This window comes from Rattus norvegicus, chromosome 1, assembly GCF_036323735.1.
Source record: "Rattus norvegicus strain BN/NHsdMcwi chromosome 1, GRCr8, whole genome shotgun sequence".
Lineage (NCBI taxonomy): Eukaryota > Metazoa > Chordata > Mammalia > Rodentia > Muridae > Rattus > Rattus norvegicus.
This window is the reverse complement of record NC_086019.1, coordinates 228,362,101-228,373,464: the sequence shown is the minus strand read 5'-3', so window position 1 is coordinate 228,373,464 and position 11,364 is coordinate 228,362,101. Positions and strand designations below refer to the sequence as shown.

At 41.2% G+C, this 11,364-nt stretch overlaps 1 protein-coding gene and 1 long non-coding RNA gene across 2 annotated transcripts in view; one reads left to right on the top strand and one right to left on the bottom strand.

Annotated features, from left to right (window-relative positions):
* LOC120100000 (uncharacterized) overlaps nucleotides 1–11,364 on the bottom strand; it is an 87,299-nt gene that overhangs the window by 29,500 nt on the left and 46,435 nt on the right. The window lies entirely within an intron of this gene.
* Nucleotides 1–11,364, top strand: part of Gda (guanine deaminase) — a 75,501-nt gene that overhangs the window by 35,437 nt on the left and 28,700 nt on the right. The window contains exons 2-4 of the mRNA NM_031776.2: nucleotides 2,202–2,290; nucleotides 7,889–8,060; nucleotides 11,188–11,275. Coding sequence (NP_113964.2) covers nucleotides 2,202–2,290; nucleotides 7,889–8,060; nucleotides 11,188–11,275 — 349 coding nt within the window. The remainder of the gene's footprint in view (nucleotides 1–2,201; nucleotides 2,291–7,888; nucleotides 8,061–11,187; nucleotides 11,276–11,364) is intronic.

Below are 11,364 nucleotides of genomic sequence, written 5' to 3'. Positions count from 1 at the left end.
CTGTAAGCATAACAGAGGATTGGTCAGAGATTGCTCAGAGATTGGTTCTTGCCCTTGGTCTCAAGTTGGACAGGTTATTGGTTGGCCATTCTTTCAGTCTCTACCCCATCTTTGTCTCTGAATTTCTTTTAGACAGGACAAATTTTGGGTCAAAAGTTTTGGGGGTAGGTTGGTGTTCTTATCCTTCCATGGGGATTCTGCCTGGCTATAGGTGGTAAGCCCTTTAGGTTCCACATTCCCATTGTTATGTACCTCACCTAAGGTCTCCCATATTGACTCCTGAGAGCCTCCTTCATCCCAGGTCTCTGGGACTTCCTAGAGATTCCCTCACCCCCCAATCCCCAGAAGCTGCAGATTTCTATTCATTCTCCTGATTCTCTGCCCCTCTTTCCTGTCTCTCCCCATATCTTATTTTCTTCTTTTTATGGTTTGAAATGCTATACAGTTCCCCTTTTCCTACTGAGTTTTAAATTCTGGTCTAATCCCGTACACAGTTTTAATCTAATGCATGATATTTTCTTCTTGGAAGTCTTATTGAATAGCTCTTACTATAACATTCATGGGCATAAATTGAAATTTCCCAGGAACATGATGAAGTTTTAAAATGTCTGTTGTCTATATTGAAAAGCAATTTGTTACATACAAGTAAAAAGATACTCCCTACAATTGCATAATGGGTCATTGATTATTTCTGGTTGGAAACAAAGGCAGCAAAATTTTTCTTAATTTCCATTTTTATAGATATCAATAATGATAACCATTGTTATATAAATCAAAAGAATGGAGATAGAAAAAATTATTGTAGCATTATTGACTCATTCCTTGAACGTTTAAATTATTTGGTTAAAATAGTATATTAATAGTTAAAGTTAATTTTAATCCTCTATTGGGTGATAAACAATTAGTTCATCTGCCAGTCAGCTGGTTCTGTTGACAACAAAGGCCTAGAGAAGTCTCACAGAGTGCCAGGCACAGGAGGTTATGTATTATATAAGATATCACCACATAAGGGTTTGATTCTGTGAGATTCTATTTATTGTAGAAAACCACTGTTAACTCTGAACTTCTCACAGGGGTAGCAAAACTGCCAGTTTCCAATTGTTTTCATCTTTATTTTGCTCAAAACTATTTATTCCTAATATATTTCACATCTGTTAGTTTTATCATACTACCTATTTATGAACTTTATATTAGATCATTTTTGAAAAATATTGATTAATTTTAATTTTATGACTTTTAAAATAATTATGCGATAGACTTTGATGAGTGTTCAATCTTCCTTTTTAAATCTTTATCGTTTCAAGTGTATCTTTATAATTATCTAATTATTTTAATTTAGGAATTATTTCTAATCAATATCACAATTTTTTAAAAGGCATGTCTCAATGAACAAAGAAATACTTTTTTCTTTTCAGTTATACAAATTATTTTGTCCTGAGGTATATTGCCTTAATTCTCACTCTACTAGATAGACAATTTTAATTTTCTAGAGGTTTTTCAAGTTTTAATTTTTAATGAAACACCTTTTTTCTCATAATTTTGCATCTAAAACTGAAACAGGAAGGGCTTTAGGATCTGGCTCGGTGGTAGATCTTGCCCAACACAGCAAAACAAAGCAAACAAAGACACCAAACAGGATATTTTCTGCATTTTAACCTCATGACTTCCTATCTTTTCTTGATGAACAATCTACTTGATAGAGAAATGAGTCACAGTGTGCAAAATAGACATAAACAGACTTGACCATTTCCCATGTATTGGGCACAGGCTAATTTCATCACCAGAATTATATCATATTTAGTCTCCACACAAACATGAGGCAGTGTTTCCCCTAACAGCCTACAGCAGACTCTTATTAGGTTCAAGTTGGGTGTTTTTCCACACAGTAGTTCCCGTAATCACTTTAATGAAGGATAAATGATGCCCCTTGTCCTTGTCAGTGTGAGTCTTTGGAAGAACACATTTGAAATCTCAGGTCTACATTTTTGCAGAAGAGAAGTTGGATGCACTTTAGTTCTAAGGATGACCAAACACAAACTATTGACATATTTTTCCCTCCGAAATTAATCTCATTTGGCACCAAATATCTTTTAAAATTAACTCAGCATCACTCTGCTTCGAAACCATTAGTGTGTTTTGTGTCAACAAATGGCTATGATTTATTAACATCTGACCTTTTTTTTCCTTTCTTCCTCTTAAAGATAGTGTTTCTAGAAGAATCATCTCAGCAAGAAAAGCTGGCCAAAGAATGGTGCTTCAAACCGTGTGAGATCAGAGAGCTGAGCCACCAGTAAGTCTCTGCCAACATCATCCCTACTGCTGGAAGCCAATATCAGGTTCAAGCAATGAGAAGTGTTCATTGAGAGAGGGGAGGCTTTCTAGCTAACCAGTTAGCCATTAGTGAGGAAGATGGGTGAGGCGAAGCCCATCTGAAGGATAGAAACTTTAAGGACCAGAGGCTGCCATTGTTCCTTTATTTCTTTAGCAAACATCTATTGAGTGTTTCGTGTGCAGTGTTAGAATCTTAACAAGTCTTTAGCCCCATATAAGATGGGGGAGGGGAGGGACAAAAACAGGGAAAGTATTAAGGAACAGAGTTTGAGAAGCTATTCTGATGGTGTGATTAGGGAGGACCTGTGTTCAGAGTGCACTTGAGTTGCAATTTTATGGTCTTTACTACCTACGTAAAATGCACTTCTAATGGAGGGCTCACTGTCTCCATGGCCTGACTGATTTGTTATATACAAATGAGAACACTTGTCTCATGTTGACATATTTGATCGAATTTCAGAAGGCAGTGTGGCACCATCATTTTTTTAGTCTGAAAATCCGTTTAAAACTTGGAAAGTGACTTTAGGGTAATGGAGTTGGAAGTTCACTGAACTAATGACAGTGTTCAAACAGACTGTGTGACACTGGCCTAGGCCCTCAGTCAACTGTTCTTATTGTACAGCTTGTATCAGTGCTTGTCACTTGTATAGAACATGAGTGATGGACGGGGAATGCCATCACATGCCTGTAATCCCAGCTCAGGTTTAAATTGTGAAGTTGATGTTCTAAGGGAGTTATGCTGACTAAATATTGTGGGGAGGAGAAAACCAAAAAGCAAAGAGAGGAGAGCTATTTCACCTCCTTCAGGGGAAGCCAGTGAACCACCTCTCTGCTCTGCCTCGAGTTGGCTCTTGGTAGCTCGCATCCAGGTCCAAGTCATATGGAGAACTGACTTCTACCCTGACAGGTTACAAGTCTGTAACCATCTCTGAACTGCATCTTGTCTCTGTAAAATGAGGTAGTGCACTTAAGAACTTTGTTCCACACATCTCTCACATCCCACACTCTTACATCTCTATCTCGGCAAACCGCATGCTTACCCTCGAGTGTGTGGGTTTTGGTGGGGACCCATCCCAGCACTCCTTATGTGTGGTAAAAGCCACACTCAGGCCACAGTAAGTCCTTCCTAGCCCATCTTCTGCTCTCAAATACTGCACCCTCAAGCACCTCCTTTGCTCTTGAGTCCTGATAAGCACACACAGGCTCCCCCTGCATATAAAGTAAAGTCATGAAGTCCCATTTACTCTTCCCATCATGACTGTTGCTATGAAATATGCCCAATTCTTTCTCTATCACCCACATGGGGAGCCCCTTACTCCTCAGCACCTTGGACAGAGTTAAAGTAATCTGAGCCTCAGGGAGTAAATCCCTTCATAGTTCAATGACTGTGGGGTCACTGCATCCTGAGTTCTATAGTCTCTCTAAGGCTTCATATCCCTTGCCTTCAGATTCTTGTCACAATGGCCACCCCCCCTCTCTGTTATCTCCTGGTTCCCCTCTTTTCTCTTGGTGACAGTTCTGGCAATGTCAGTCAGCGTCTTCTTTTCTTTCTCTGTCCTTAAATGGACACTGCTGCTCAAGAGTTAGCTTTGTTTATTTCTACAGAAATTTCTGCCATTTGAAGCTTAAAGAGAAGCTTCTCAACCCTGAATCCTGTCTTTAACTCTTGTGTGACAGCTTATCCCACACCATCAGTAACTTCTTGGACATGTAGAAGTCACAAACTAGAGACTAGATGTGGTTTGAGTGTGTCCTTCAAAGGTTCATATGCTAGAAGTTGGATCCAGTGTACAGTACCGCTAATGAGAAGTGGTAGGACTTTAGAATGGTGGGACCTGTTTAGAGATGATTCGTGATGATCGCACAAAGTGAGGGGGTTCTTGTGAGAGTGGGTTGAATTAAAGTGACTATATTCCATACAGTTGGCTTATTCTGTATGCAGCTGGTTATTTTTATAGTTCTCTGTGTGGTGTTATGCAGCAAGGTGTGCCCTTGCCTAGATTGTGCATATACACTTTTAGAAGTGTGAGCTAAATAAACCTCTTTTAAAAGTAAAGTATCTACCCTTAGGTAGTTTGTTGCAGAAATACGAAACAGTGAACTGCCTCATACTTTGACACTTGGCTTAGGCTGACATCATGTGACTCTGCACACCAGACTCTGTACTCGGGTTCTCTGTACTTTGTGTGTTCACCCTCATATGCTCAAAACTTTATCTCTCTGACTCCTCTCCTTTGCTTCTAGGGTCTGAAAAAATGCTATATTCTTCCTCTCGTATTGATCATTTGCTTTTCCATTCCCATTACTGTGACCTTTATTAGAAACTTTGCATGTAGAAGGCTTCAGGACTCTCCTAGCTCATGTATTTTTATCATGTGTATATTTGTATAAGGATATGTGTGTGCACATGCATGTACACGTGGAAAAACTGAGTTTGATACCGAATATCTTCTTCAACCATTTGCCACCTTATTTGTTGTAATTCAGAGCTTATCAATTCAGCTAATCTACTCAGCTAGCTTGCTTCCCCTGTGCAAGGTGAGCCACCATGCCCTCCTGGTATTTACCTGAGTATGAGAAATTTGAACTCTGGTTCTTAGGCTTGCCCGGGAAGCATTTTATCCACTGAACCATCTCTCAGGCCCTTCAACGTTATGTTTTGGAAGTGATTCATATTGTAAGAGCACTTGCTTTTTATTTCCCTGAATAGTATTCCACTGGGCCAGAGTTTGTTTATCCATATTTTCCCATGACAGTTATTTATATTGTTTCTAACTTGAGGCTATGTATGATATGAACAGAACTGCTGCAAACATTCCTGCACAATCTGTTTTATAAACTTACTCTTCATTTCTCCTGAGTAGACACTGAAGAGTGAAAATTTTCACTAAGATCCCGTGTAACAAGATCTCTCCCTCTCCCTGTCTCCCTCTCCCTCTCTCTTCCTCTCTCTCTCTAACACACATGCCCACATACTCCCCTAATATCTTGAACTATTATGAAGTCTCTGAAGACAAGAAAATGCCTCATTTCCCTGTAGACTCCCCACAAACCTTAGCCGAGCTTCCTAAACGTAACTGAAGAGTACTCAACTGCATGTGAACTCAAAGCTGTTTCACTTTGTGGTGGTAAAGAGAGTAAGAGCCCCAAAGACAGAGGTTCTCAGAGAGGACAGTGACTGACACATTTCACACTGTAGTATCCCTTCTCGTTTATAAAAATATTTTTCTTGGATATTTTATGTATTTACATTTCAAATATTATTCCTTTTTCCCCCTCTCATACCCCTCTGCTTCTGTGAGGATGCTCCCACTCCAACCTCAACACTCTGGCATTATCCTGCACTGGGGAAACAAGCCTTCACAGGGCCAAGGGCTTTTCCTCCCACTGATGCTAGACAATGCCATCCTCTGCCACATATGCAGCTAGAGTCATGGGTCCTTCCATGTGTACTCTTTAGTTGGTGGTTTAGTCCCTGGGAGTTCTGGTGGAGTCTGGTTGGTTGATATCGATGTTCTTCCTATGGGGTTGCAAACCCCTTCAGCTCCTTCAGTCTTTGCTCTAACTCCTCCATTGGGGTTCCCTGTTCAGTCTAATGGTTATCTGCAACCATCCTCATCTACATCAGTAGGGCCCTGCAGAGCCTCTCAGGAGACATCTATATCAGGCTCCTCCGGCAAGTATTTCTTGGCCTCAGCAATAATGACTGGGTTTGGTGGCAGCATGTGGGATGGATCCCCGGGTGGGGCAGTCTCTAGATGGCCTTTCCTTCAGTCCCCGCTCCACTCTTTGTCCCTGTATTTCCTCCCAGGAGTATTTTGTTCCCCCTTCTAAGAAGGCCTGAAGCATCCACATTTTGGTCTTCCTTCTTCTTGGGCTTCATATGATCTGTGAATTGCTTCTTGGGTATTCCAAGCTTTTGTGCTAATATCCACTTCTCAGTGAGTGCATACCATGTGTGTTCTTTTCTTATTCATGAGTTGTCACTGTTCTTTGTCACATAGAGTGTACTGAACAAGAAGACAAAGCTCCTAAGCTAAAAATTAGCCTTTTCAAGCTAAGGACACTTCCTGAGTTTACGTTTATTGTAATACAAATGAGGATGTGACTTGCCTACTCTTGAGCATTAAGTTTTCACCACCAGCAGCATTTACTGATGCTTTCTGCCTTGCCTAGGCACCACTCTTACATCCAGTAACTCGGTCCTCCCCACAATTTTGTGGTCATAACACTTTCCTTGTTTTACATGAGGTATAAGGTGAGATTCAGAGAGACTGGGTCACATGACACGTATCCCACTGCTGGTTAATGGTGAGTCCTCACTCAGACAGTCTGATCTAGACTGTATATATGTAACTGCCATAGCAAGCTGCCTACCACAAGTGGCATGACGCTCAGAGGATGCTGTGCCCAGCTCCGGTGCATGCACACATTCAGTGTTAGCTGTAATAACTGCAGCCGTGCCACCACTTCTAGTTCTCTTCTTAAAATAGAGCATTTTAAAGCTGCTCGTGACTGCATCTTACATCTGGATGTATGGATGCATTTTATTTGCTGGCCACGGTTTTTTTTCTTGTGGTGTCAAGTGTTGAGTTCAGGTTCGTTGGGTGACTTTTCAGGTGCTGCGGTGACAGTAATAGGGTATATAGATCATCTGTTAATAGATATGTGATTGGACGAGTTGATGCAATGACTGCCCAAGGGCACTGAGTTAGCTCATCCATGTCTACTAGCATTGGCCTGCCTCCCTTTTGTGGATAGTGCTTCTGACAACGTAAAAATATCCATCTAAAATATAGAATAAACAGAAATGTGGCTGGGTAGTGGGTGGGGCTCAGCTGATCAGCAGTATGAAGATGTGCACAGTAGTGCATGCCTGTCATCTGAGCACCGAGAAGGAAGACGGAGGAGAAATATGAGTCCAATGCCAGCGGGGGCTATACAGCAAAATCATGTCTCAAAAAGGAAAGAAGAAACACAGAAGCTTGGATGGTGGTCACAGCATCTCCCTTCTCAGTACCTCACCTTCAGACCAACAGCTCATGTCTACACTTTCCTGGCAGAGATCTAGGATCTCAGACCAGCCCAGGCATGTTCCTGATGCTTCTGTTGAGAGCTCAGCCTTTAAACACACTGAGGACAAGGATTTCTCGCAGTCTTCTAAGATGAAGAGAGCCACTGAGCCTTAGATCACTGTTTCTTAACTTTAGTCCCTCTCTGTGACATGTGTGTCTGTCCCTCAGCCCAGATCTTGAGGCTTAAAGACCCCACCCCCACCTTTGCTCTCTGTCCAGTTGTGAAAACAGAGTCATAGGATGTGCCTGTGCCCCCTCTCTTTTCTTCTGCTACAGCGGCTTGACGTATGTGCACTTTGATGTTTCCTTTCTTCCATGGTCTCGGATTAGAACTGTACACATTGCAACTTAAGTGCACTCTCTCTCTTTTAGCACAACATTTTACTTAAAAATAAGAAACTTCAAGTTGTAAATTTATGGGGTAAATGATACCCTCATCTAAAGATGCTATTCAATGGTTTCCTTTTCTCTTTGTTTCTCAGTGAGTTCTTCATGCCAGGCCTTGTTGATACACACATCCATGCCCCTCAGTATGCCTTTGCTGGAAGCAACGTCGACCTGCCACTTTTGGATTGGCTGAACAAGTATACATTTCCTACAGAAAAAAGGTTCCAGAGCACCGATGTGGCTGAAGAAGTCTACACTAGAGTCGTTGTGAGTATTGTGTGTAAGGTCCTGTGTGATGCCTGTTCATCTGTGCAAACATTCATTTCTAGGACCAGACTTCAGGTATAAGACAGAGGACGTTAAGGTTGGCAAGGACTGCAACAGTTTTAGCTCTTTTCAAAATCCACTGACCATGCTACCATCACAGTGACAAGAGAATTTGAGTCTTAGGACCCTCGTCTCAGCCTGGTGGATTCTACACCATTCTCTTAGTCTTATCCTCTGGGTGCTTTCTCTCATTGCAGCCATAATCCTGTTCTGAGGACCAAATGGAATATCTGTGTGACTTTTAAAAGACTCTGTGACTCACTGTGCCCATCTGTAAAACTCAGATAATGATAGTACCTATTTCATGGGATTATTATGATAATACACCAGGTTAATATTTGTGGGCTACTTAAAATATCGCCTAGAACATGGTAAGATCTACATCTATCTATCTATCTATCTATCTATCTATCTATCTATCTATCTATCTATCTACCTACCTACCTACCTACCTACCTACCTACCCTATCTATCTATCTATCTATCTATCTATCTATCTATCTATCTATCTATCTATCTATCTATCTATCTATCTATCTATCTATCTATCTACCTACCTACCTACCTACCCTATCTATCTATCTATCTATCTATCTATCTATCTATCTATCTATCTATCTACTTCTCTCTATATTTGTTTAATATTCAAGAAAAATAAAGTTCAAATTACATTTAGGAAGATAGCACATTGTTTCAGTAGGTTTTCGAGGAGGGAAGACAGTGTGGTCCCACATTGCAGAATAGGCGGCAATGGGATGTGAGCACTGACAGCATTAGTGGGAACAGTGAAGTCAATTCAGTCCCTGGGCAGTAGCTGCAGTGTGTGCCCACTGCATGCTGATAGCTTGGGAAAAGTCCTCACCTTTTCCTCTTTCAAAAAAACTAGCTCCAGAATGAGAGTGCTCTCAGACACTGGAAAACCATGTGCAGTACAGAAGACAGAATACAAATGCTTTCATCTGGCCTCTGCCTCTTGCAGTGAACACTGTGGACTATGTTCTTGGGTTCTTATTGGACTTACTGGTAGTTCTATGGTACTGGCCACACACGTTCTGCAGGGACTGGCTTAGCCATTGTGCCAGTATCATTCCAGCCTTCAAGAATAGAAGCGAGTGCTTACATTCATTCCTTTGTCTTCCTTAATTATAATTGTGGGACTTATATTTTAGCCTGCACCCATGTGACACTAGAAAAACTTTTCAGGCTAAAAGCTGGTTATGAATTGACTAGCACATGGTGCAAATGAATTGTGTTAACCACACTAAATCTTTATCCTCAAAATGTATTTATACCTCTCATTGTTCTAAAAAGGGGTTGAAATTGCTTAAAATTGCATAGTATGAAACAAAAGAAAATGACTCATCAAATCACAGCAGAGGAAAAAGAGGGGAATGGAGAAATAAAACCCCAAAGTCAAAGTCTTGGTAGTGTCTGTTACAGATTTAGCTCTATGTTTCTAGCACATGATGTAGACAGGGAAATCAGAAATGAAATCCACTGTGTGTGTAATTTTGAGAACTGCATTTTTTGGGGGGGGGGAAGGCAAATGCATTCTTTATACTGAAATTAAAAAAATTCTAACATTGCTTAATGTGGGTGGATATTATGGTGTTAAAATACAGTTGTAAAGATGATTGTGGGTAGGAGGAGGAAGAAGAGGAGGAAGACAAGGAGGAGGAAGAGGAGGAGGAGGAAGAGGAGGAGGAAGAGGAAGAGGGAGGAAGAGGAAGAGGAGGAGGGAGGAGGAGGAGGAAGAGAAATAAAGCAGAAATTCCATTATATCGGATCTTTTACACTTGAGATGGAGCACCAAGGACTATATGTCCTTCAGGCAATATCCATACATATTTCTTTATGTAGGTATTTAAATTCAGTGAGTTCCAAACTGGTCTACCCCGGACAAGTATTTATTTGCCAGACCTGTCCTATGGTTCTGGTTTAGGGTAGGCCTACACATGCCGACAAAGATTAGGGTGGAGTTGACTTCTGCTTAAGAGAGTTGGCACCCCTCCTTCCCTTCCGCTCCTCCAACTACTTCCCTCCTGTGTTCTCCCTCTCTTGTCCCTTGACTGTACTTTGCATAGATTTCTGAGTTTTCTAGAGTCTTTAGCTCATTCTAGCCCAATGTGAAACTGCAGCTTCTCATCCAGTTGAAGCTTTTCTTCAGGAAAACCAAGGCTGGAGGTCTTTCCTGATACCCATGTGAACACTGACTGAGAAACCTCATTACAGGATCAACTTTGGAGGGAGCAAACACTGGCCTCAGTGTCACTGGAGAACATTTTCTCCAGGAAGGAATTCTTGTTAGTGACATACTCGGTGTTCTGGGGACCCTGGCCACCAGCTAGATCTCGACTTAAATCCTTTCTTCATCTTGTTATTGAGGATTTGTGCCCGTTCCACACTTAGCAGTTTCTAAGGAGAATGACTCCGTACACAGAGTGGGTTAGGAATGGTTGGGGAGCTACTACAGGAAGGGAGTGACTGCATAGACTCCAGCTAGTGTCCTGCTAGCTCCGCAAGTGGCTACTCTCTTCCCAAGGTTTCCAGCATCTTCTCCGTGGTTTCCTCTGCTGTTGTTTCATCTTGTGTTTTTCTTGGGAATTAATCTATGCTGCTCTCACTTATTGCAGTGCAAGTGCTAAGGAAAATTTGCTAAGGAAAAAAAGACATAATGTTACTTGTTCTGCCAGGTTGAAGCAAAAGTCTAGCTGAATAATTTTACTTAGTCATACACAGAAAAAAATCCCATTTGTAGACTCGCAGATTAAAAATCCAAATAGCCTCAAACAGTCCCAAGGAAAAAGGAGTTAATTGGCATCTCATTTTATGACCTCTGGAACACCCAAGCATGTAAATCTAGGAAATCAGAAGCGCCAACTTCTTAAGCTCACACTTTTAGATTATAAATACTCTTGCCATTTACTTAGTCTCTTCCACATCAAGATGGCATACCTTTAAATAAACACATCTTAAAATTAAAAACCAGACTTCTATTTTCATCCATGTGTGCCATGTGACTTTTCTGAGCACATGCGATTCAGGATTTCTTGTGGTTTATTTTTAGAGGAGAACACTAAAGAACGGCACCACCACGGCATGCTACTTTGGAACAATTCACACTGACTCATCCCTGATCCTTGCGGAAATTACAGGTGAGCAGCTAAAACAAGATTTAGGGGCTTATCAAGCAAAGACAACCAGAGCGTGCCTAGCAATAGCTTATATGGTGGGAAACTGTGCC